Source organism: Lagenorhynchus albirostris, chromosome 13, assembly GCF_949774975.1.
Source record: "Lagenorhynchus albirostris chromosome 13, mLagAlb1.1, whole genome shotgun sequence".
Taxonomy (NCBI): domain Eukaryota; kingdom Metazoa; phylum Chordata; class Mammalia; order Artiodactyla; family Delphinidae; genus Lagenorhynchus; species Lagenorhynchus albirostris.
The window spans coordinates 15,296,655-15,324,421 of NC_083107.1; the positions used below are offsets into that span (position 1 = coordinate 15,296,655).

The 27,767-nt window shown below is 37.5% G+C and overlaps 1 protein-coding gene across 1 annotated transcript in view; it reads right to left on the minus strand.

The window, feature by feature from the left end:
- DNAH6 (dynein axonemal heavy chain 6) overlaps window positions 1-22,875 on the minus strand; it is a 288,178-nt gene extending 265,303 nt beyond the window's left edge. The window contains exons 1-3 of the mRNA XM_060170018.1: window positions 22,651-22,875; window positions 4,954-5,127; window positions 560-822 (exon numbers count right to left, since the gene is read on the minus strand). Of these exons, the coding sequence (XP_060026001.1) occupies window positions 560-822; window positions 4,954-5,127; window positions 22,651-22,875 (662 nt within the window). The remainder of the gene's footprint in view (window positions 1-559; window positions 823-4,953; window positions 5,128-22,650) is intronic.
- Between the last annotated feature and the right edge of the window lie 4,892 nt (window positions 22,876-27,767).

Here is a 27,767-nt window from a genome sequence, read left to right on the forward strand (position 1 = left end):
AGTCCTGTTACCTGTTGTGCTGAATATTAAAGCAATTCACAGACACATTTGGGTGACTCTTCAAATTATTTCAACAACAAATGTGTGTTTAGCAACAATAGAGAGTATATGTGAGTGTGTGTGTATTATTAATCTATATAAATACCCTAAATTATCAAGCTCATTTTACTTACAAAAAACCCTTATTTCTACTCTATTAAGGAAAGCTGAAATGACATGTGAAAAAAATCAAGCATCATCTATTTTTTATACATTGCCATCTTCTTTTCTCAGTAATCAAAAAATATCAAAAATATGTTTGTAATACCGATTAAAAATAAATGGAATTATATCAATATAATATAAACATAGAAACACAGCAGTGTCTATAAAATGTCTATAAGTAAAGATAAATGGGAAAAATAAAATTGTTGTGATTAAGATTCATTTGTCATTGGATGATAACCCAACTTATATTTTATCAGATAAATCGTTAACACGCAATTGATTATGGATAACATTTGCAATCTTATTTGTAATTTTTGCTGCTAAATAAATTGCTTCATAAAAGAGAACTCACTTCAGATTATATCTATTGTACTCAGTGGAAGATCTTGGCACCGCAGAGATCATATAAAGAAATCCAATGTGCTCATTTTCACGTACTATTTTGATGATTTGCAAGGGATCTTGAATGTTGGCTTTAATGACTTCTTCCCGGTCGTGGAAATAGTACTTAGGGTAAGTTGAGGAACTAATCTCGTAGAGGCCTCTTCTTCCAGTGCTGGTACGTGACAGTTTAGCAGGAGAGGGGGAGAACGCCTCGGCAGAGGGCCATTGGATCTAAACAAAGCCAGTTTTTTAAAAAATTAGTTTTTTTTGGGGGGGAAAAAACCTATATATGTGACAAAATATTAACCTCCAGGACTAATTACCACACTGCCTAAGATATCTAGGGCTTAAAGGAAAGCAATTTTGAACTGAAACTTTCAAACTATTGATTGGCAGTGATAGATTCCCTCTCAGTACTCCTTGCCCAGATGTCCGTCTCCTTCCCACAAGCACTCCCAGCAACACTTTCCATTGCCTTCTCTTCTCCCTTCACTTAAATGTTTATTACATCAAAATGTTACCAGCTCCCTGGTGTTTATGAGAGCCCACCACTCCCCTTGCTCAGTTGCTCTGTATCTCCCCTGACTGGGGCCTTTCCCTCAACACCCTGCCCACCCTCCCCCCCGCCCCCCCGCCAGCCCCACTTCTTTCTGACAACCTTGATGCTTTTCGGTGAGTGACATCTTGGACAGCTGTCGTCATAACTCATAATAAACTATTTTTAATGAATGTGACAGATTGTTACATTGAATATTGGGGATCAGTATTATGTAATAGCCTTGGAGAAGCATATGTGTTATTTTTTTTCGAACTTCCTCCTCTTATTTTATTTATTTTTTTATTGGAGTAAAATTGCTTTACAATGCTGTGTTAGTTTCTGCTGTACAGTGAAGTGAATCAGCTATATGTATACCTATATTCCCTCCCTCTTGGACCTCCCTCCCACCTCCCCCCATCCCGCCCATCTAGGCCATCACAGAGCACCGAGCTGAGCTCCTTGTGCTATACAGCAGGTTCCACTAGCTATCTATTTTACACATGGTAGTGTATTTATGTCAAATATAATCTCCCAATTCATCCCACCCTCCCTTTCCTCCCCGTGTCCACATGTCTGTTCTCTACATCTACGTCTGTATGCCTGCCCTACAAATAGGTTTATCTGTACCATTTTTCTAGATTCCACATATATGCATTAATATACGATATTTGTTTTTCTCTTTCTGGCTTACTTCACTTTATATGATAGACTAGGTCCATCCACATCTCTACAAATGACCTAATTTCATTCCTTTTTGTGGCTGAGTAATATTCCATTGTATATATGTACCACATCTTCTTTATCCATTCATCTATCATTGGACATTTAGGTTGTTTCCATGTCCTGGCTATTGTAAATAGTGCTGCAATGAACACTGGGGTACCTGTGTCCTCACATGCACACTGAAATGTGAGAGGCACTGTCTCCAGAACAGGCAATTGAGTTAGTAACATGTATGCTTATGCTTCCCGCCCTGTGGGTCCTAAGCATAAGCATATATGTTATTTACTCACAATTAATTGTTTGTTCTGGAGACAGTGCCTCTCACATTTCAGTGTGCATATGAATTACCTGGGTAACCTGTTGAAATGCAGAGTCTGCCAGCCAATCCAAGGTGGATCCTGAGACTCTGCATTTCTCACTTGCTTCCAGGAGATGCAGATGCTGCTGGCTCTGGACCACGTGTGGAGCCCCAAGGCTAAGTCTCCACGATGTTCACACACTTGAGCTTTGCTCCAATCCCTGGGTCCCACTGTCTGCTCTCAGTGCCACTCACACTTCTTTGCTCCTCCCCAACAAACTTGGGACAGCATCAAACACGTCTTCTCCTCCTGCCGAGGAGGTTGACAACCGTGTTTGAGGAAATGTGACATCAACTCCAACAGTCATCCCTTTGTCTCTCTGACAGGACTGGCTTTAAGATAAAAGAATCTGCATTGCAGACCTGCTTTGGTGAATAATTGAGGTACATATATAAATGATATCTTTATTGCCTATTAGCAGAGTTAATAGAGGTTGCCATTTCTATAAGAGAGTTATTACCATAAGCTCTGTGGAACAACGTCCCCGTAAGATTTGTATTCATAGGGATCATTATTCTCTATCTCTGATTAAATACCTCATTGAATAGGAGTTTCAGAAGAGAATCCTGGGAATTTCAGAGTTAAAGGACATACATCTTTAAAATCAAAGATAAAATATGCTCCTTTCATTTATTGGGCAGGGATAGCAACAAAGGTACTGTTTTCTTATATAAAAGGCCAAACCAGATACCAGAACCAGAGAAAATATATATTGCTTTGTCCCAATGTTTCAACAAGAGCTGTAGTTAACTCTTTTATGAGACAAGAGTATTAATATTTTAACAGGAAATGCATTTATTTTATTTATTATATCTCTTAAAAAGTTGTACTGCATTCTAAGTGAAAGGTTTCTTCAACAATAGGCCTAAACATTTTCATTTTATGTCTAATTGTGTAACTCAGTGGGAAGATATGATTCAATTTAAACAGTCACATATGTTTGGATTTTGCAGTAGTTGGGGGAGGGAAATAGAGGAAGCATTTATTCATAAATTGTAGAACATCTATCATATTCCTCTATGGTGGATTCCCAGTCCAATCGATAAGTCAATCTTTCTTAATTACCGGAAGCAAAGCCTTCAACTTTCTGTCCTTCTTTCCTTCCTCCCTCCCTCCTTCCCTCCCTCCCTCCCTCCCTCCCTTCCTTCCTTCCTTCCTTCCTTCATCTCCCAGTAAATCTTACTAGATACATTTCCATTCTGAACTCATTCTGAGAAATCAATACCCAGAAAAATGAACCTCTTCTCAGAATAAATACCCTTCTCCTTTTAAACAGAATATCCCCTTTCTTCCACATTTCCATTCAACCTCTAACTCTTTACTGAATTCTTCACTTAGTCACAGTTACAGCCAAACATAACCTATAACTTATTCCTTTTCAGCTACTTCCTTCATCCCAGATGTGCACACAATCTCTCTCGCTTTTATTTTTTAAAAATTGTATTGAAGTATAGTTGATTTACAATGTGATAATTTCTGCTGTACAGCAAAGTGATTCAGTTTTACACATATATATTCTTTTTCATATCCTTTTCCATTATGGTTTATCACAGCATATTGAATATAGTTCCCTGTGCTATACAGTAGGACCTTGTTTTATTAATCCTTCCTATATATAATATAATAGTTTGCATAATCTCTTTTTAAAATTCAAGCTCTTGAAACTCATTTTATACCAAATGAGCTAATTAATGTACAATCAGATCTTTCTTGGCCCCACTTAAAATACCTCGTTCTCTCTTTCTACTTCACAGAAACCAAATTAACTGAAGCTATACAATTTCATACAATTTATCATATGATATTCTTTCAGGATAATCTCACCCAAACCCATGGGTCCCAAGGCCATAGCTCTCCCACCTTATTTGCCTTGTTAACTTTCCACTTATTCCTCCGAGCTTAGTGCAGTTCCCTAGGGTAGCTGTTCTTCCACTGATGATTCCCCTGGCCACCAGGTATAAGCATCCCTTCTGCTCAGTTCTCCATTATTTTGTACTTTAAATGATCAATGAGAGCTCTTATCACACCTCACTGCGCTTAAGTGTTTACTTGTTCATTTCCCACCTCTAGATCCTGAAATCCTCGAGGACGGAGCTTGTCCTCAACTCTCAATTTCTAGCACTGCAGCCCAAAGCCTGAAAGACAACTAGCACTGAAAGACCCTCTCAATAAAAAGCTCAGAGAATTCTTGGCTCTATTGGTATTTTTATTGTGGGTGTGTCCTCCACATTTTCTTCCACTTCTGTTCTTTTGTTTAATTATCTACAGGTGTTTACATAAAGCCAGGCTCTAGTGATTTTGCCCCAGAACTACTATTCACTTATTCATTGCAAGGCAACTTCCCCACTCTACAGCTCTCACCAATTACAAGAGTTGTCTCTCTAGTTGGTTCAGTTTCCATTTTATTGCCCTTCACCAAGGTCTTCAAAGATTTGGGGGGATAATGATGAAAATTTCATAAAAGTTATAATAACATTCAAAATACTATTATGTCTTCTTTTAACATGTCTTCTAGAGAAGATCAAAAGACACTATATGAATGCTAAAAGTTTTCCTTTATGATTTTACTCTACTGTCCAAATTTTCCTTAAATAGGAAGAACTGGGAAATACTGTATTACCCCAATCCATTACATAACCTAAGGGGAAAAGATTTTGCCACTATCCTTATGAGTTAAAAGCATGTTAGCAATGCTATATGAAACAAACATTAAAAAGATCAATTAAGTACTTTAATACTTACCTGTTTTTTCTTTTTCACAGAATCTTCACGCTTGAACTGCACAAGAGATTTGGTAGAACTTCTTTCTTCAGTGCTTCCTGGAGGCTTTAGGACTCCAGAAGTGATTAACTGGTATCGGTTCTGCTCATATATGTATTCTGATTTCTTATGATCTTGGTAGGCTTTTAGCACTGGCTTTGGGAAATAAAAAGACATGTTAATCTTTTAAATATTAATGTGAACTTGTTCTTCATTACCTTTGGACTCTATCTCTGTTGGAAATTGATCACCTTCCTGGACTAATTTCCTGTCTAAGCCACAATCATTATTAGCAGCTATCATCATTGTCCATGGCCTATTGCTTGACTAAGACTTTTCTACTTGGTTTCCATTAATTCTGCCCTTTAAATACCAATGAATACTTCTAAGGGTGACATTATGACAGAAAGTACACAGAGGCATGAAATCACATACTCACTAATTGTCCAATACAAACCCCCACCATTCACTACAACAGTTACCGTGGGATCATACAGAACTCCCACTCTACCCAAAGGTCACTAATCACTTCCCATAGCCATAACTAATTGAAGATCATCACAAAACCAAACAACCTGACTTTTAAAATGGGCAGAGAATCTGAATAGGCATACTTCCAAAGAGGAAATGCATCTCTAATCATCAGGAAAGTGCAAATCAAAACCACAATGAGATATCACCTCACACCTGTCAGAATGGCTATCATCAAAAATAACACAAATAACAAATGTGGGCGAGGATGTGGAGAAAAGGGAACTTTTGCACATTGTTAGTGGGAATGTAAATTGGTACAGCCACTGTGGAAAACAGTATGGAGTTTCCTCAAAAAATTAAAGAAAAAGAACTACCATATGACCCAGCAATTACACTCCTGGGTATTTATCTGAAGAAAACAAATACAGTAATTCAAAAAGATATACGCACTCCATGTTCACTGCAGCATTATTTACAATTGCCAAGATATGGAAGCAACCTAAGAGCCCATCAATAGATGAATGGATAAAGAAGATGTCTTATATATATACAGTGGACTATTATTCAGCCATTAAAAAGAATAGGATTTTGCCATTTGCAGCAACATGGATGAACCTGGAGGGTATTATGCTAAGTGAAATAAGTGAGACATATGTTACCACTTATATGTAGAATTAAAAAATAAAACACACTAGTGAATATAACAAAAGAAGTAGACTCACAGATATAGAGTGGTTACCAGTGGTGAGAGGGAAGGGAGGAGGGGCAAGATAGGGGTAAGGGATGAAGAAATACAAACTACTATGTATAAAATAAATAAGCTACAAGGATATATTGTTCAGCACAAGGAATATAGCCAATATTTTATAATAACTTTAAATGGAGTATAATCTATAAAAATATTGACTCACTATGCTGTACACCTGAAACTAATAAAATATTGTAAATCAACTATACTTCAATAAAAAAAGATCAAGGAAAAAAAAGTACTAGATGAAAATATAAGAGGTGAATTTTATAACGCTGTTAAGAAAGTCTATCTCTATGCTAAGACAGAGAAAGACATATATTGCATGATATCGCTTATATGTGGAATCCAAAAAATACAACAAGCTAGTGAATATAATAAAAAAGAAGCAGACTCAGATATAGAGAACAAACTAGTGGTTACCAGTTGGGGGGGAGGAGCAATATTATAGGGGTTGGGGAGTGGGAGGTATAAACTATTGGGTGTAAGATAGGCTACAAGAATGTATTTTGCAAAGCAGAGAATACAGCTAATATTTTGTAATAACTGTAAATAGATTGTAACCTTCAGTAACACAAACTTCCAATTATAAGATAAATAAGTACTAGGGATGTAAGGTACAAGATGATAAATATAATTAACATTGCTGTATATTACGTATGAAAGTTGTTAAAAGAGTAAATCCTAAGAGTTCTCATTACAAGGAAAATTTTTTCTATTACTTTTATTTTGTATCTATACGAAATGATGGCTGTTCACTAAACTTATCATGATAAACATTTCATGATGCATGTAAGTCACATCACTATGTTGTACATGTTAAACTTATACAGTGCTTTATGTCAATTATATCTCAATAAAACTGGGGGAAAAAGGACAACCAGCTTCTATATGCCAATTTAATGAAAGAACACTACACCTGCTACGGAAGTACTCATGGCCCCAGAAAATCAAACTTAAGACTCTAGACCTAACTACCAACATATAGGAAATACAAGAACCAGAGAAAAATAGGTTAGCTACCACAGTGGGGATACAGTCAACAAAATTAGACTGTGGAACTATATAGAAAAATAACCAAATTTTGCTCATTAAAATTTTTTCCTAAGAAAAAATAAAAGAGTTGATGGGGAACTTACAGACCTAGAGACTTAAGAGAAATGTTAACCAGCTAGTGCATGGATCTTATTTTGATCTAAATTTTAACAAGGATGCTGCAAACAAAATTATTATAAGACAATCAGGGAAATGTGAACATTTTTTAACAGTTTAAATTATTTTAACAGCTCTCCTGAGATATAATAGCTCTCCTGAAATATAATAGGCATACATTAAGCTGTATGTATTTAAAGTGTACAATTTGATGTGCTGATATATATATATATATATGAAACTGTCAAGATAATGAAGAGAACCCAACCATAAGCCTTTTCAGGTTCCTTTCCAATACTCCTCCCTAGGAAAATACTGATCTGTTTTCTATCACTATACATTAGTTTGCATTTTCCAGGCCTTTATATAAATGTAATAAAATAGTATGTATTTTTTTTGCCCACCATCTTTCAGCATAATTATGCTGAGATTCCTCTATGTTGTTTCATATATCCATAATTCATTTATTTTTAAGGCTGAGTAGTATCCCATAGTGTAGAAACGCCACAATTTATTCATTCACCACTTGATGGACATGGTGGTCGTTTCCACTTCTGGGCTTTTAAAAACAAAATTGTTGGAGGGGGATCAAGATGGCGGAGTAGGAGGACATGGAGCTTACCTCCAGCCACAAACACATCAAAAATACATCTACATGTGGAACAAGTCTCACAGAAAACCAACGGGAAACTGGTAGAAGAACTCCTATACAACCAAAGCTTCAACAAACTTCTCCACGCAACTGGGTAGGAAGGGGGAAAAGGCGTCGAGACGGAACTGGCGCCCCTGAGAGGGATCCGTAAAGGAGAGAAGGTCCACAAGGGCACACCCTTGCCCTGGAGAGGCCCCTTACTTGCCGGGAGGTCCGCTGGGACAGATATAGGGGCTGGAAGAGCCTAAATTCTACTCCCGATGAGGGTGGGCATGCTGGCTTGCTAACAATCAGGGCAGAGAGAGACCAGTGCTGGCGGCGGCTGCCACACCTCACTTCCCAGTTCAAGGTGCACACCAGATGGGGCCACAGATACTCACAGAGGCAAAGTGCCAAATCTTGGACCAACAGGCCCTGGGAGAGGACTCAATCTACTTGCAGGGAGACAGGCTGGAGGGCCTGGGGTGTGGATCGGACCGAACCTTGGAGCCCATTGTCGGCACTCACATGCAGAGTTTGTCAGCATGCACACTAAGTGGTGCCACAGAAACTCACAGTAGCTGGGCGCTGAGTCTCTGGTGGACGGGCCCTGGGCAGGAGTACACAGCTGTTCTTTCGTGTCTGGCAGGAGCGCTCCGGCCCCGCCCACTCTACACTGCAGCTTGGAGCTGGATCTGCGGCTGACAGGTCCTGGGAGAGGTTGGCCACAGAGGCAGCCCAGGTTTCAGGTGGCAGCACGACCACCTAGATTCCTGCAGCCACAGCACCCCGGACCCAGCCCCAGCCCACTCCACAGCACAGCCTAGCAGTAGGTCTGGGACAAACACACGGAGAAAGAGATGTGACCATGGGCTGCTTCTGGATGGAACCACGGCCACCTGCACAGGCAGTCCATAGGGTCACTGTGACCACATGGACCTCACTTGCTTTAGAAATTACCTCCTGTGGGGCAGGGCATGCACTTGTCGATGATAAATTAATCAGTCGATCTAAGAAAGAAATGGAAAATTTTATTCAAGCCAAATTTGAGGATTACAGTCAGGAAAGAGCACCCCAGAAAGCTCTGAGAACTGTTCCACCTGTTAGAAGTCAAGGCACAGTTATAAAAATTTTTTTGAGAAAGAGGGCTATACATCAAATGACATTTTATTGGCAGTTTAAATGATCCAAATCTAAGCATCACTGTGGTGGGTCATGTGACCCTGTATAAGATCAAGAAGGAATGTTATCTTTTAAGGAGTTGTCTTATTGATGCTGGGAGAATGTTGCTCTTTAAGGCTGAGCAGGTATTCCTGCTGATGGGGAAGGTTTTGTTGATGCATAATGCAGAAACACAAGCATCGCGGGGGAAGAGAGCAGGCCAAAGTGCAGAGAATTTTTTATGTTTAAATTTTTTAAATTTAAAATTAAATTAAATATGAATTGCCATAAAATATGTCTTGCCATAAAATATGAATTTTAAAATTCATATGTCTTGCCATAAAATATGAATTTTATTTCACACACTCAAGGGCAATGGATCCTGATCAAACCCAACCCTCAGGGCTTCTACTCCAACAACTGGGGAGCAGACCCTGCCCCAACAGGGCTGTGACAGCCATGGAGCAAAGAGGAGGTCTCATCTGACATCCAGCACAGGCTCTGGAGACCACAACATCAATCACACCTACTATCAAGGGATAACGGCCAGCACACTATGAGGAAAGATGTGGCTGTCATTCATACCAAACCCAGCCACTGCACCAAAAATACTGGACTCACACAGTCTACACAGGATCACTCCCACTTAAAAATATCCCTTCATACACCACAGTAGATAAGTGCTTCTCCTGAATTCGTAGAGACAGAGAAAGTTTAAGTAAAATGAAAAGGCAGAGAAACTACTCCCAATTAGAAGAACAAGAGAAATCTCTTGAAAGAACAAATAATGAAACAGACCTCACCAGACTGTTAGACCACAAGTTCAAAAAGGAGATAATAAAAATACTAAAGGAATTAAGAAAGATGATTGATAGAAATGCAGATCACTGTAACAAGGAACTAGAAACTGTAAAGACAAACCAATCAAAATTAGACAACTCAATTGGTGAAATAAAAACCAATCTAGAAGCAATAAATAGCACACTAAATAACAAAGAAGAATGAATAAGTGACCTGGAAGATAGAATAATGGAAATCACCCGATCAGAACAGCAGACAGAAATAAAAATGAAAAAAAAAGAAAGCAACACATGAGATATAGAGAGTAATATGAAGGATGCCAACCTAAGCATAATAGAGGTTCCAGAAGGAGAAGAGAGAGAAAAGAGAATCAAAAATGTATTTGAAGAATTTATGACTGAAAACTTCCCAAACCTAAAGAAGGAAACAGATATCCAGGTACAGGAAGAACAGAGGGTCCTATACAAGATAAACCCAAACAGATCCCCACCAAGACATATCATAATTAAAATGGTGAGAATTAAAGATAAAGATAGGATTCTAAAGGCAGTTACAAGGGAAGCCATTTACCACAAACCCACAGACAACTTAATACTCAACCGTGAAAAGCTGAAAGCCTTTCTGCTAAATTCAGGAACAAGATGAGGATGCCCATTCTCACCACTTCTATCACAGTATTGGAAGTCCTAGCCACAGCAATCAGACAAGAAAAAGAAATAAAAGGTATCCAAATTGGAAGGAAAGAGGTAAAACTGTCACTCTTTGCAGATGACATGATATGCAATAGAGAGAACCCTAAAATCTCCATACAAAAACTATTAGTGCTAATAAATGAATTCAGCAAGGTAGAAGGATACAAGATTAACATATAGAAATCTGTTGCATTTCTTTACACTAATAATGAAATATCAGAAAGAGAAAGTAAGAAAACAATCCTGTTTAAAACTGCATCAAAAAAATAAAATCCCTAGGAATAAACTTAACTAAGGAGGTGAAAGACCTATATACTAAAAACTATAAAACATTCATAAAGGAAATAGATATCCCATGCTCTTGGATTGGAAGAATTAATATTGTTAAAATGGCCATACTACCCAAAGCAATCTACAGATTTAATGTGATCCCTATCAAAATACCCATGACATTTTTCACAGAACTAGAACAAATAATCATAAAATTTATATGGAAACACAAAAGACTGAGAATTGCCAAAGCAATCCTGAGGAGAAAGAACAAATCTGGAGACAACACTCTTCCAGACTTCAGACAATATTATAAAGCTACAGTATAAAAAACAACGTGGCACTGGCACAAAAACAGACATATAGATCAATGGAAAAGAATAGAGAGCCCAGAAATAAACCTACCAAATAAACCTATGGTCAATTAATCTATGACAAAGGAGGCAAGAATATACAATGAAGAAAAGACAGTCTCTTCAACAAATAGTGTTGGGAAAGCTGGACAGCTACATGTAAATCAATGAAATTAGAACACTCCCTCACACTATATATAAAAATAAACTCGAAATGGTTTAAAGACCTAAATATAAGACATGATACCATAAACACCTAGGAGAGAACATAGGCAAAACATTCTCTGACATAAATCTTAGCAATGTTTTCTTAGATTAGTCTCACAAGGCAAAATGAATAAAAGCAAAAATAAACAAATTGGACCTAGTCAAACTTAAAAGCTTTTGCACAGCAAAGGAAACCATAAACAAAATGAAAAAACAACCTATGGAATAGGAGAAAATATTTGCAAATAATATCCAAAATATACAAACAGCTCATAAAGCTTAATATTGAAAAACCAAACAACCAAATCAAAACATGGGCAGAAGACCTAAATAGACACTTCTCCAAAGAAGATATACAGATGGCCAACAGGCATATGAAAATATGCTCAACATCACTAATTATTAGAGAAATGCTTATCAAAACCACAATAAGGTATCACCTCTCACCAGTAAGAATGGCTATCATCAAAAAGTCTACAACTACATGAGTAGCTGTACTCATGGCTATTATTTATTAAAGAAAAAGGGGAAAACAAAATTAACAAAGGGAAAAGGTGTATGGGACAAAGTCTGGGGGAAACCAAGCAACTTTTCATGGGCACTCTTCCAGTGGAATCCATATTTGTATAGGCTTATATCTGGACTCTCTATTGTGTTCCATCAGTTTATTTGTCTATCTTGACACCAATACTACAATGTCTTAATTATTGTAGTTTAATAGTAAGTACTGAAATCAGGAGCATTAGACTTCAAACTTTGATCTTCTCTTTCAAAGTTGTTTTGGTTGTTCTAAGTCCTTTGCATTTTTCTATGAATTTTAGAATCAGCTTGTCAATTTCTACCAAAAAGGAGAAATACTGCTAGGACTCTGATTGGAATTGCATTAAATTTATAGATCAATTTGAGGAGGACTGACATCTTGAAAATATTGAGTCTTCTAAACTACAAACACAGTATCATTCTTCATTTAGAGCTTCTTTAATTTCTCTGTTATATTTTGTAGTATTCATTCTTCAGGCCTTGCACATTCTCATTAGATTTACCCTCAATTCATACTTTTGTTGCTATTGTAAATAGTATTTTTATTTAATTTCAATTTCAAATTGCTCATACATAGACGTGCAACTAGTTTTTTATACTATCTTGTATTCTGTATCCTTGCTAACCTCATTATCAGTTCTAGTAACTTTTTCATAGCTTTCACTGGATTTCCCAAATAGATGATCATGTTCTTTGTGAAGGAAAATTTTTACTTCTTCCTTTCTAATCTGGGTTCCTTTTATCTCTTTTCCTTACCTTACTGCAATGGCTACCACCTCTAACACATTGTTAAACAGAAATGCTGGGAGCAGACATCCTTATTTGTTCATAATTTTTCACCATTAAGTCTGAGGTTAGGTGTAGGTTGTTCATGGATGACCCTTACTCACTTGAGGAAGGTCTCTTCTACTCCTAATTTGCTGAGAGTTTTATCAGGAATGGGTGGTGGATTTTGTCAAAGGATTTATCTACATCTATTGATATAATCATATGTTTTTTTTTTCAGTGGGGTAATATGGTGAATTACAGTGATTGCTTTTTAAATGGTTAATTCCCTACATTCCTGAGATAAATCCCACTGGCAATGATATATTATATAGTTGGGTTCAAATTCCCGAAATTTTGTTTATAGTTTTTTTTAAATAACAATATTAACTACCATTTATTGAGCTTCTTCTAAGTGACAAAACTTTAACACCCATTAATCTTTACAGCAAATGTGTTAGAAGAGTACTATTATTTGAATATTATTTTACTTTTTATTGAGACATAATTGATATATAACATTATATTAGTTTGTGTACAACATATGTATATGTTGCCAAATGATCACCACAATAAATCTAGTTAACATCCATCATCACACATAGTTACACTTTTTTTCTTCTTCTTTTTTTTTTTTTTTTTGCAGTATGCAGGCCTCTCACTGTTGTGGCCTCTCCCATTGCGGAGCACAGACTCTGGACGCGCAGGCTCAGCGGCCATGGCTCATGGGCCCAGCCGCTCCGCGGCATGTGGAATCTTCCCTGACCAGGGCACAAACCCGTGTCCCCTGCATCAGCAGGCGGACTCTCAACCACTGCGCCACCAGGGAAGCCCCACTTTTTTCTTATAATAAGAATTTTTAAGATATTCTCTCTTAGCAACCTTAAAATATACAATAGAGTATTATTAACTATAGTCAGCATGCTGTACATTATATCTCCAGGACGTCATTTATTTTATAACTGGAAGTTTGTACTTTTTGACCCCCTTCACTCATTTCATCCACCCCACCCCCTCAACCTGTTCTCTGGCAAACACCTATCTGTTCTCTGATTCTATGAGTTCAGTTTTCATTTTCTTTAGATTCCACATGTGAGATCATACAGTATTCGTCTTTCTTTGTCTGACTTATTTCACCTAGCATAATGCCTTCAAGGTCCATCCATGTTGTTGCAAATGGAAAGATTTCCTTCTTTTTATGGCTGAATAATATTCTATTGTGTGTATATATACTACATTTTCTTTATCTGTTTTTACACTGATGGACACATAGGTTGCTTCCATGTCTTGGGTATTGTAAATAATGCTGTAATGAATATGGGGTGCAATTATATGTATCTATAAGTATCTTTTTGAGCTAGTATTTTTATTTCTTTCAGATAAATGCCCAGAAGTATGACTGCTGGATCACATTTTTAATTTTTTCAGGAAACTTCATATTGTTTTCCATAGTGACTGCACCAATTTATATACATTCCTATCAACAGTACACAAGGATTACCTTTTCTCCACATCCTTGCAAACATTTCCTATTTCTTGTCTTTTTGATAATAGCCTTTCTAACAGGTGTGAGGCGATACCTCATTGTGGTTATGATTCACATTTCCCTGATGATCAGTGAGGTTGAGCACATTTTCATGGATCTGTCGGCCATCTGTATGTCTTCTTTGGAAAAACGTCTATTCAGGTCCTCTGCCCATCTTTAAAATTTTTTTGTTTTTAAACATCCCTGCTTTCCTTTTTTTAAAAAAAAAATTTATTTATTTATTTACTTTTGGCTGTGTTAGGTCTTTGTTTCTGTGTGTGGGCTTTCTCTAGTTGCGGCGAGTGGGGGCCACTCTTCATCGCGGTGCGTGGGCCTCACACTGTCGCGGCCTCTCTTGTTGCGGAGCACAGGCTCCAGATGCGCAGGCTCAGTAGTTGTGGCTCATGGGCCCAGTTGCTCCGTGGCATGTGGGATCTTCCCAGACCAGGGCTCGAACCCGTGTCCCCTGCATTGGCAGGCAGATTCTCAACCACTGCGCCACCAGGGAAGCCCCATCTTTAAAATTTGATTGTTTTATGAGTTGTATGAGTTCCTTATATATTTTGGATTATAACCTCATATCCGATATATGATTTGCAAATAGTTTCTTCCAGAGGTTGTCTTTTCATTTTGTTGAAGGTTTACTTTGTTGTGCAGAAGGCTTTTAGTTTTATGTAGTCCCGCTTGTTTATTTTGCTTTTGTTACCTTTGCTTTTGTAGTTTTTAATAAATTTAAAATTTTTTTTATTGAAGTATAGTTAATTTACAATATTGTGTTAGATTCAGGCATACATCACAGTGATTCAGTTATACATTGAGCATAGTTCTCTGTGCTATATGGTCCTTGTTGGTTATCTACCTTATATATAGTAGTGTGTACATGTTAATACCAACCTCTCAATTTAGCCCTCCCCCGACCACCACCCCCCCCTTTCCCCTTTGGTAACCATGAATTTGTTTTATGTCTGTGAGTCTCTTTCTCTTTTGGAAATAAGTTCATTTGTGTGTGTGTGTGTATATATATATATATAGAGAGAGAGAGAGAGAGAGAGAGAGAGTCCACATATAAGGCATATTATATGATATTCATCTTTGGCTTACTTCACTTAGTGTGATAATCTCTAGGTCCATCCATGTTGCTGCAAATGGCATTATTTCATTCTTTTTTATGGCTGAGAAATATACCATTGTATATATGTACCACATCTTCTTTATCCATTCATCTGTTGATGGACATTTAGGTAGATTCCATGTCTTGGCTATTGTAAATAGTGCTGCAATGAACACTGGGATGCATGTATTTTTTCGAATTATGGTTTTCTCCAGATATATGCCCAGGAGTGGGGCTGCAGGATCATATGGTAGCTTTATTTTTAGTTTTTTAAGGAACCTCCATACTGTTCTCCATAGGAGTTGTACCAATTTCCATTCCCAGCACCGTTTATTGAAGAGACTCTTTTTCCTCTATTGTATAGTCTTGCCTCCTTTGTTGTAGGTTAATTGACCATAGGTGTATGGGTTTAGTTCTGTGAAAAATGCCATTGGTGATTGGATAGGGATTGCATTAAATCTGTAGATTGCATTGGGTAGTGTCGTCATTTTGACAATATTGATTCTTCCCAAGAACATGGTATATCTTTCCATCTGTTTATGTCATCTTTGATTTCTTTCATCAGCATCTTATAGTTTTTGGAGTACCGGTCTTTTGCTTCCTTTGGTAGGTTTATTCCTAGGTATTTTATTATTTTTGATGCGATGGTAAATGGGATTGTTTCCTTAATTTCTCTTTCTGGTCTTTCACTGTTGGCATATATAAATGCAACAGATTTCTGTATATTAATTTTTGTTACCTTTGCTTTTGATGTCAAATCCAAAAAATCATTGCCAAGACTGATCTCAAGAAGCTTACAACCTATGTTTTCTTCTAGAAGTTTTATAGTTTCAGGTCTTCTGTTCCAATGTTTAATTCATTTTCAGTTAGCTTTTGTGTATGGTGTAAGTTAGTGGTCCAGTTTTGTTTTTCCATGTGACTGTTCAGTTTTCCCAATACCATTTATTGAAAAGACTGTCCTTTCTCCATTGTATATTCCTGGCTCCTTTGTCATAAATTAATTGACCATATATGTATGGATTTATTTCTGGAATCTTTATTTTGTTTCATTGATCTATGTGTCTGTTTTATGCCAACTCCATCCTGCTTTGATTACTATAGCTTTGCAATATAGTTTGAAATCAGGACACATGATACCTCCCACTTTGTTCTTCTTTCTCAAAATTGCTTTGGCTATTCAAGATCTTTCATGGTTCCTTCTCAAGATTGCTTTGGCTATTTGGGATCTTTTGTGGTTTCATACAATTTTAGGATTGTTTGTTCCACTCCTGTGAAAAATATCATTGGAATTCTTAGAGAGATTTCATTGAATCTGTAGATTGTTTTGGGTATTCCAATCCGTGAGCACAGAATTTCTTTCCGTTTATGTCTTACTTGATTTCTTTTGTCAACATCTTAGAGTTTTCAGTGTACAGGTATTTTCACCTCCTTGGTTATGTTTATTCCTAGGTATTTCCTGCTTTTTCATGCAACTGTAAATGGGATTGTTTTCTTAATTTCTCTTTCTGATAGTTCATTATTAGTGTATAGAAATGTAACAGATTTCTGTATTTTGACTTTGTTTTCTGCACATTTACTGAATTTATTTATGAGTTCTAATAGCTTTTTGGTGATCTCTTTAGGGTTCTCTATATGTAGTATCATGTCATTCACAAAGAACAACAGTTTTACTTCTTCCTTTCCAATTTGGATGCCTTTTATCTCTTTTTCTTGCCTTTTCTCTCTTTTTTCTTGTCTTATTCTAGTGCTGTGGCTAGGATTTTTTAATACTATGTTGAATGAAAGTGTTGAGAGTGGGCATTCTTGTCTTGTTCCTGATCTTAGAGGAAAAGCTTTCAGCTTTTCACTGTTGAGTATTATGTTAGTGATATACTGACATAATACTATGTTATATTTGGGTTTGTCATATATGGCCTTTATTATGTTGTTGTATGTCCCCTCTTAATCCACTTTGTTGAGAATTTTTATCATAAATGGATGTTGAATTTTATCAAAAGCTTTTTCTGCATCTATCGAGAGGATCATATGATTTTTATTCTTTGTTTTGTCGATGTGGTGTATCATGCTGATTGATTTGTGGATATAGAACCATCCTTGCTTCCCTGGAACAAATCCCACTTGATCATGGTGTAAGCTCCTTTTCAGGTATTATTGAGTTCTGTTTGTTAATATTTTGTTGAGGATTTCTGCATCTATGTTTGTCAGGGGTATTGGCCTGCAATTTTCTTTTCTTGTGGTATCCTTGTCTAGTTTTGGCTTCAGGGTAATGCTGGCCTTATTAAATGAATTTGGAGGAGTTCCCTCCTCTTCTGTTTTTTGGAAGAGTTTGAGAAGGATTGGTATTAATTCTTTAATGTTTGGTAAAATTCACCAGTGAAGCCATCTGGTCCTGGACTTTTGTTGGTTGGGAGGCTTTTGATGACTGATTCAATCTCCTTACTGTAATCAGTTTGTTCAAATTTTCTATTTCTTCATGATTCAATCTTGGTTGGTTGTATGTTGCTAGGAATGTATCCATTTCTTTTAGGTTGTCCAATTTATTGGCACATATTTGTTCATAGCAGTCTCTTATGATCCTTCATATTTTGTGGTATCAGCTGTAACATCTAAAATTTCATTTCTGATTTTATTTGAGTTCTCTTTCTTTTTTTTCCTTGGTAAGTCTAGCTAAAGTTTTGTCTATTTTGTTTATCTTTCAAAGAACCAGCTCTTAGTTTCATTGAATTTCATTGATCTTTTCTATTGTTCTTTCAGTGTCTATCTCCTTTATTTCCATTCTGATCTTTGTTATTTCCTTTTTTCTATTCATTTTTGGCTTTGATTGTTCTTCCATTTCTAGTTCCTTGAGGTGTAACGTTAGATTGCTTATTTGAGGTATTTCTTGTTTCTTAATGTAGCCATTTATCCCTATGAAATTCCCTCTTAGAACCACTTTTGCTGCATCCCATAAGTGTTGATATGTTGTATTTCCATTTTCATTTGTCTTAAAGTATTTTTTAATTTGTCTTTTGGTTTCTTCTTTGACCCAATTTTCCTTGACCAAATTTGTGAATTTTCCAATTTTCTTCTTGTAATTGATTTCTAGTTTCATACTACTGTGGTCAGAAAAGATGCTTGATATGATTTCAGTCTTCTTAAATTTATTAAGACTTGTGCTGTTGCCTAACATATAATCCATCCTGGAGAATGTTCCATGTGCACTTGAGAAGAAAGTGTATTCTGTTGCTTTTGCATGGAATTTCTATATACGTCTCTTAAGTCCATTAGTTCAAACTTGCCATTTAAGGGCAATGTTCCCTTATTGATTTTTTAGTCAGGATGATATTTCCATTGATGAAAGAAGGGTGTTAAAGTCCCCTACTAATATTGTATTGCTTTCTCTTGGTCCCTTTAGATCTGTGTTTGCTTTATATATTTAGGTGCCCCTATATTGGGTGCATATTTACAAACATTATATCCTCTTGTTGGATTGACCCCTATATCATTATATAATGATCTTGTCTCTTATTACAGTCTTTGTCTTAAAGTCTATTTTGTCTGATATAAGTATAGCTACCCCAGTTTTCATTTGGTTTTATTTGCATGGAATACCTTTTTCATCCCTTCACTTTCAATCTGTGTGTACCCTTACATCTCTAGTGAGTCTCTTGTAGGCAGCATGTAGATGCCTATAAGAGGTTTAAAATAGATGGGTCTATTTAAAAAAATCTAATCAGCTAGTCTGTGTCTTTTGATTGGAGAATTTAGTCTATTTACATTTAAAGTAATTATTGATATGTATGTACTTATTGCCATTTTGTAAATTATGTTCTGGCTATTTTATGATTCTTTTGCTCCTTTTTTCTTCTCTTGCTCTCTTCCTTTTAGATTTGATAATATTCTTCAGTAGTTCAGTAGCTTAGATTCTTTTCTCTTTATCTTTTGTGTATCTACTATAGGTTTTTGCTTTGTAGTTACCATGAGACTCACTTAAAAAACCTTATATTTGTAATGATTTAAGTTGATAATAACTTAAACTTGAATACATTCTAAAGCTCTCCATTTTATCCCCCCTACACATTTTATGTTTTTGATGTTATAATTTACATCTTTTTATCTTGTGTATTCATAAAAAATTATGTAAAAATATGTATTTTTGTGTGTGTATTTATCCATTTATATAAAATTGAGCATGGAGAAAAGCAAGAAAGGATGTACATCAGATTGTTGTTAATGATAGATACTATAGAAATGGGGGTCAGAGATTGGAGAATTGAAGGTAAGGAAAAATGTAAAAGAAGAAGAGTGGGAGAGGGAAAGAAAGAGGGAAGAGAAGAAGAGAGAGAGGAGAAGGAAGGTGGGGAGGTGGGCATAGGAGGAGGAGAAAAGAACAAAGAAGGGGAGGGGAGGAGAGGGGAAGGATGGCAATGATAAAAAGAACAAACATAGTATTACTAACTCTGTCAGAACAAATCAAACTACATGTAGCTATACACATGAAATTAGTCTCTTGAATACTAAGCTACTCTCTCCATGTGGTAGAAATTTATGTCATTTTCACTTTATTCCTTAGTATTTTTAATATTGCAGAACTACTATATTCATGTATTTGTTATATTGTTCCAGTCACCTAGTACATAACAAAATGCTCCAAACTTGGTGACTTAAAACAGAACAACAACATTTATTTTGCTTAAAAATCTACCATGTAGGTAGAGCTCAGTGAGGACAGCTTGCCTCTGCTCCACTTGACATCAGCTGAGGCAGCTCAAGGATTGGGGACTGTAATCTCTGAAGGCTTGTCCATTCACAGTCTGGCAGGTGATAAAGGCTATAGTCTGGGACTCATTCAGATGACATCTCCTCAGGGGGACCTTTGTAGTCACCCAATCTAAAGTAGCCTGCTGTTTGTCTTGACCACATTCCCTATATTATTTTCTTAACAGCACCTATCATTAGATGACGTTCTTCAGTTTAATTATTTAGGATTACTAGAATGTCAACCGGGATCTGTTCTCCCTTGTTCACTGTTGTATCCCCAGAGCATGACTCAGAGCCTGGCATGTAGTAGGCGTTGAATTCAATATACATAAATTTATCACACTGATGTCAAACGGAACTACTTTAATCATCAAGGGTTAATTATACACTTTTGCCACATGAAGGTAAACCCGTCAGAAAGAAACAAGTGTAAAAGGTTTAATACTAATTCCATGGGAAAAAAATAGTAGAGAGGCCCCAAAACTCCCCACAATGCATAGTGCAGGCACACTGCTCTCTGGAGAAGAGAGCAGCTGCAGGTAGTGCCATACCCACCTTGCAAATGGAAGTTCAGTGTCAACAACATCTGTTACTTTGCATTTTCTGTTAATCAGAATTGCAATTGGCTGTGTAGTTTTCTTTGCATTTAAGATGTTAATTTGTTTATTAAAATTTTGAATTAATCCCTAGGTAAACCGTTTTTCACATAAAGTAACATTAAAATAAAAATAACAAATGAGCACTATGGACCTTCAAGAATGTTTTCCTCCAGCATGAATCAGTACCTAAATTTGAGAAGCAATGGAATAAGGGTTAACGTCCATAATATATATGTATATATATGTTTTTATTATTTATTTTTTTAATTCAAATATAGTTGATTTACAATATCATGTTAATTTCAGGTATACAGCACAGTGATTCAGTTACACATATATACATTATATATATATGTTTTTAAAAACCTCAGAAACTGATAGGAAAAAAGCAAACAATCTAATTTTAAAGTAGACAGTGATTATGAACAGAATCCATGAAATAAGTTACATACATGCCAATGAATGAATGAAAATACAATTAACTTCATTAATAAGATGTGATGCCATTTTAACTTATCAGTCTAGCAAAAATAAGAGAACGGATAGCGTCAGTTTTGGCAAAGATGTAGGTAAGCAGGACCTCTTATACATCGTAGGTGCAAAGGTAAACCTTTCAGCACAATTGGGCAATAGTTTTCAAAATTAAAATGTACATATTCTATGACCTACAAAATGCCACTTCTGAAAATCCATTTTTATCTGTACAAAGGCAGTCATTCAATGCAGCGTTATCTGCAATAGCAAAATAATAACAACAACAAAATGAAAAGGAAATAACCAGAATTCCTCTTAGGAGAACAATTAATGGGTACTCTATCATGGCACATCCATGCAACAAAACACAGTGCAGCTGTTAGAAAAGATACCTCTGGGGCTTCCCTGGTGGCGCAATGGTTGAGAATCTGCCTGCCAATGCAGGGGACACGGGTTCGAGCCCTGGTCTGGGAGGATCCCAAATGCCGCGGAGCAACTGGGCCCGTGAGCCACAACTACTGAGCCTGCGCGTCTGGAGCCTGCGCTCCGCAACAAGAGAGGCTGCGACAGTGAGAGGCCCGCGCACCGCGATGAAGAGTGGCCCCCACTTGCCACAACTAGAGAAAGCCCTCGCACAGAAATGAAGACCCAACACAGCAAAAATAAATAATTAATAAACTTCTATCCCCAACATCTTCTATTAAAAAAAAAAAAAGAAGATACCTCTGTATGCACAAATTGGAAAGACTTCCATATGTTTTAGTGAAATCAGTACTTTGAAGATCAGTATGTACTGCATAATCTTTCTTTAAAGCTATATGTTTATACACAAACACATACATATATATATATATATATACACATATATATTTGAATAAACATATAAAACAGCCTGAAAGGCAACCACTAACAACAGGAGTTAACATCTGAAGGTCCGAGTGAGGACTTTCACTTTTCACTTTTTTATGCACTTTCACTGCTCTTTTACATGGATATATAATTATCCAAGGGCATAAATGGATTCTTAAAACTATTTTCAGACATGTACAAAATTTTTCAGGACACTAGGCATTCACTTTAAAAATAATAAAATTATGTAATTATATATATTACTCTTACTGAAGTTCCTAGTATCAAACGGTACCCCAGTACCTAAAAGAGCCTTACAGCCTACATAGTTAAGTATCCGTATTGTACATAATGCTAGAGAGAATTTATCTGCTAGAAAACTTTGTTCACCACTGCATCCCACCACCTCAAACAGTATTTAGAGCTCAATAATTTTGAATAAATAAGTGTGTTTACAATTTCATAAATGAGTCTTAACTTTCAGGTTTTCTTTCCTTCTTTGTTAATTAAGAGTCTAGAAATTACTTCCATCCCCCAAAGCATCCTCTGTAGCCAAAAGTGGCTAAAATGCTGGTTTTCAAACTTACCAGAGGCTCTAGTTTTATAGGCTGCTGTCGTTTTCTTGTCTTCTCCTGAGCTTTTGTAGTGTGCTTAAATGTCAGGAATTGTGTATCACCTTCATTTTCTGTGGGTGTTACAAAACTCAGTCTTCCCTTTGCTTTTATACTGTTCAGTCTTGTAATCGCAGGGTTTTCCATCAGCTCTCCAATACTTTCCAGGTCCAACTCATTGTCTGAGGCACGAAAAGCCATCTTCACTCCTGGAGAGGGTTTAGGGTCAAGAAAAGAAAAATGAAAAGTAGAGCAAAAGGATTGGGGAAGTAGGGCTAAGTGGAGGGGTTTTAAGAACCACGGAGAGCTGAATTTGCTTATCCCCAAAGAAAACCTATCAAAGTTACCCCATTCTTCCCAAACTGAGGACCTAAACCAGAGGAATGAAAATTCGGAACTATGCCTGGCCTTCTAGAAGCCCCGTAGCTGGGGTGGGACCCAGGAATTTCCATTTCTAATAACTTCCTGGGTGATGCTGTTGCTGCCTCTGATTTGGGGACCACAATGGTCCAGATTTGGAAGGATGAAGAGAAATGCCATTATACTGAGATCGTTTCTCACACTTGAGTATGCAAAATATTTCCGGGGGTGGGGGTAGTGTTCAAAATGCAGGTAATTCTAATGCAGGTAATCTGAGATATATAGCCTAGGTACTCACAGAGAAACCAAATAAAGGGAAAAAAGAGTTGAAGGCTAAAGCATAAAACAGCGCTTCTGGAGATTTTATGTGGATGAGAATCACTTGAAGAGCTTGTGAAAAGGCAGATTCTGATTCATAAGCAAGGCCCCAGAACACTAGAACTATGAGCCTTTTGTAGCGGTCTTGTACCCTCACCACCACTCACACTCTGGTCCCACCAGATGGGTGGAAATACTTTCCTTAAAAACAGTATTACAACACACGAGGTCTTGAACCAGGTGTCAGCAGGCCCAGGTTTTAGTCTAGATCAGCACTGGCCAACCAAAATATAATGCAAATCTCCTATTTTAAAATTTTCAAGTAACCACATTCAAAAACAAAAAAGGAAATTAATTTAATAATGTTCTTTATTTAACATGTACAAAATATTATCATTTCAACATGTAATCAATATAAAACTTATTAATATGATAGTTTCTTTTTTGTTACTACGTCTTCAAAGTATTTCACCTTTAGGGCACATCTCAGTTCAGACTAGTCCCCTGTGGTTAGTGGTTACCATATTGACTAGCAGAGGTCCAGACCTGACCACTCCGTGTGTGACCTTGGACAAGTCTCTTGATAGCTCTGTTCCTCGGTTTCCAGCCCTCTAAATTGCTAGGTAGGTAGTAGGTATCACTAAAATGCCTTTCCATTGGCCTTCTCTGCCTCTCTGCCTCTTTGAGCCTTTCCTTATGTGCTCCAAAAGCATGATAAGTCTCCCGCCTCGGAGTTCAGCCCCACAGCTCGATTCCTCAGGACTCACCAAGTCAGACTAGACCAGCAGCCGCCTCAGACGGTCTCCTGAGACAGAGAAAAAGCAGGTCTAGTAAAAAGTTGTCTCTAAGCCGAGAATGTTTCCCGTTGCCTAGCAGCCACCAGGCCTCCACTGAGGCTCACTGCGCCTGTGCGCGACCTGTCGCCACGGCAACCCCTCAGCCAACTGCAGCTCTGGGTCCAGGACTGTGCCGGGCAGTCGAGCCAATGACTGTCTCTGGAAATTTCCTTACGTCACTGATTGATGGAGAGCTCGCACTAGCCCTGACGGCTTCTCCGTGCTGGGAAGTGTTCCCGGGCTGGGCTGGAAGGCGAGGCAGCCAAAGGAGTTGGTTACTTAAGTTTGTTCCTTCGCTTATCAACCGCCCACGCTCACTGCACCTCCCTCCTCCTCCAGGAATCTTTTCTGTTGCCCCTCGAGAGGCTTGAGGCTGCCTTGGCATTCGCTTTAATCTAACTTCCTGTGGTTAGAAGAATCAAGTGCCTGCGTAGACAGTTCACGTCCCGCTCTCCGAGGGAGCGACCGTCCTGCGTCTCTGCCCCACCCACCGACCTCCTCCCGGGAGTGTCCTAAGGCGCTAGGAATGCGGGCTCTTCTTCCCCTCAAACCTCACCGTGTCCTTTTCTGCTGATGTTCTTTTCCGCCTGGAAGGTAACTTAGTGTCAGGCAAAGCACGAGCCCATATTAATTGGTCCCTGCACCGTATTCACCAAAGCAGACCCTGGACCTTGTTTGGCATTTAGACCCACTGGATTAAATCTCCAAAGACTGCTGCTAATGCTGTATGGAAGCGACCCCACCGATGCCCCGTGCAGGTTGCTTACTGAAGTTACCTTACCCCGGTTAGTGATCAGGGGAAGCAGCCTTTTACCTGCCTCGGGGAAATGTTACACCACATGGCAGAGGCTTGGTTTTCAACCGCCCCTCCAAAATGACATAATCACCGCTGAAACTTATTATTATATTTTGTCCTTTTTGGTACCTCCCCTAAAAAAAAACACCTTGAAATTTGTTTCTTTCCTTGAAAGCAAAGTCTTGTATGAGGTGCTTTACATATCATACTCACAACCTGCATTTTCTCAGTCTTAAGATACTCAGGTATGTATTTTCCATGCAGGCATGACACCACCTACAAAGGAGAGACTCATATAATAATAGAGCTGGAATGGATAAAACAGATCACTCAATCCAACTACTCCCCCATTTCATTTTTTTTTAAAGATTGATTGACTGATTGATTTTGGCTGTGACGGGTCTTAGTTGCAGCATGTGGGACCTTCGTTGTGGCATGCGGGACCCTTAGTTGCAGCATGCGGATTTCTTAGTTGTGGCATGCATGCGGGATCTAGTTCCTCGACCAGGGATCTAATCCCGGCCCCCCGCGTTGGGAGCGTGGAGTCTGACCCACTGGATCACCAGGGAAGTCACCCTCACTTTGGTAATAAGAGAACTGAGACCCAGAGAGAAAGTAAATAATTTACTCCAGGTCAGGCACCTAGTCCTGGCAGAGGTAAAACTGGAATACAGATCTCCTAATCCTTAATCAGGAACCGCAAACAGCAATGGAGTAACTTCAGTTTAGAAACAATTCAGATAAACTTCAAATGTAGACATAATAAATACTAATTCCCCAGAGATGCAAGGTACACACAGGTAATCAATCAGAGCCAATAAAATATAAACTAGTAATGAAAAAAAATTCAAAACCAACCCAGTATACATAAAAGCATATTATAATAATATGCAGTGTTAGACACACACCCCAAAATAGACTTCATTTTGGATGTGCAATGAATATTTTAATCTGTTGCTTTCAAAGTTTATGTGGGGGAGACATAATTTATTGCTCCTCAGTTCAAGAATTTCTTTGTTAGTCGATGAAGGTGATTGTATTCTAATGTTACCTTATGCAGCTAAGAGCATTCATTCCAAGAGCCAAGAAGGGTGCAGGATAGAAGACACGGACACATAGAGTTTTATGAAGGTATCACTGTATTGAACACTACTTACCAAATCTCTCCAAACTTATTTTTTTAATGTGGCAAGATGTCATATTCATTATCAAACAAGAGCTTTGTTTATTGCCTATTGATTGTTTCAGAGCTCTTGTAAATAGCAATAATTGTTACTATTTATTGGGTGCTCCTTATGTACCAGGTACTGTGCTATATGCTTTGCATTTATTATCTCAAATACTTCCAACAAACCTAAAATTCCCATTTCATAGCTAAAGAACTAGGCTACAAAAGGTTTACGAGAACTAGATTAAGAAAACAGTAATACTAAATAAAAATGGTCAAAACTTAGTGAACATGAAGTTAAGATTTTTATGCCGGATCCTTTGTGAAGTTTTCTTCACCATTATACTATTCATTGCAACAGCTTCATATTATTTTAGAGGTATTATTGTACCTACTACACCACTAAGGAAATTGAGGCTTAAAGAGGTTATGTAATTTACCCAAGATCAGTCCAGAAGTGGCAAATGGCAGAGCTAAGATACAAATTGAGATCCATCAACTTTATTTTGTTTAATTAATTAATTTTTGGCTGTGTTGCTGCGCATGGGCTTTCTTTAGTTGCGGAGAGCCAGGCTACTCTTCATTGCGGTGCGCGGGCTTCTCATTGTAGTGGCTTCTCTAGTTGTGGAGCATGGGCACTAGGGTGTGCGGAGGCTCAGTAGTTGTGGCACATGGGCTTAGCTACTCCGTGGCATGTGGGATATTCCTGGACCAGGGCTAGAACCTGTGTCTCCTGCATTGGAAGGCAGATTCTTAACCACTGCGCCACCAGGGAAGCCCTGAGATCCATCAACTTTAATAGTTAAAATTCCATAATATTAATCATGGAATTCTGCTACTGGATGTACAGTGGACTCTATTCTGAAAAATTCCTGAAGCGAAACACCTATATGTTTGGATAAACTCCAAGGCACATTATTTTAACTGTATTGCTGAACTCACAGGAATTAAGAGAATCATAACAATATAGCACTGTTGATGGGAATGTAAATTGGTGCAGCCGCCATGAAAAATAGTATAGACATTCCTCAAAAAATTGAGAATAAAAATACCATATGATCCAGCTATTCCACTTCTGGTTATTTATCCAAAGAATACAAAAACACTTATTAGAAAAACAATATATGCACCCTTATGTTCATCACAGCATTGTTTACAATAGCCCAAATATGGAAACAACCTAAGTGTCCATCAATAGATGAATGGATAAAGAAGATGTGGTATTTATGCACAATGGCATATTACTCAGCCATATAAAATATAAAATATAAAATCTTTGAGACAACATGGATGGATCTTGAGGGTACAATGCTAAATGAAATGACAGAAAAAGACAAATACCGTATTCTTTCACTCATATATGGAATATAAAATAGTAATAATAAATGAACAAACCTAACCAAACAAAACCAAAAAGATAGATACAGAGAACAGAGAAGTGATTTTCAGAGGGGACTGGAGATGGTGGGGAGGAGGAAATGGGGGTTAACTCTATGGTGATGGGTGGAAACTAAACTTTTGGTGGTGAGCATGCTGTAGTGTATACAGAAGTTGAAATATAATGTTATACACATGAAATTTATATGTCATAAACCAATGTTATTGCAATAAATTT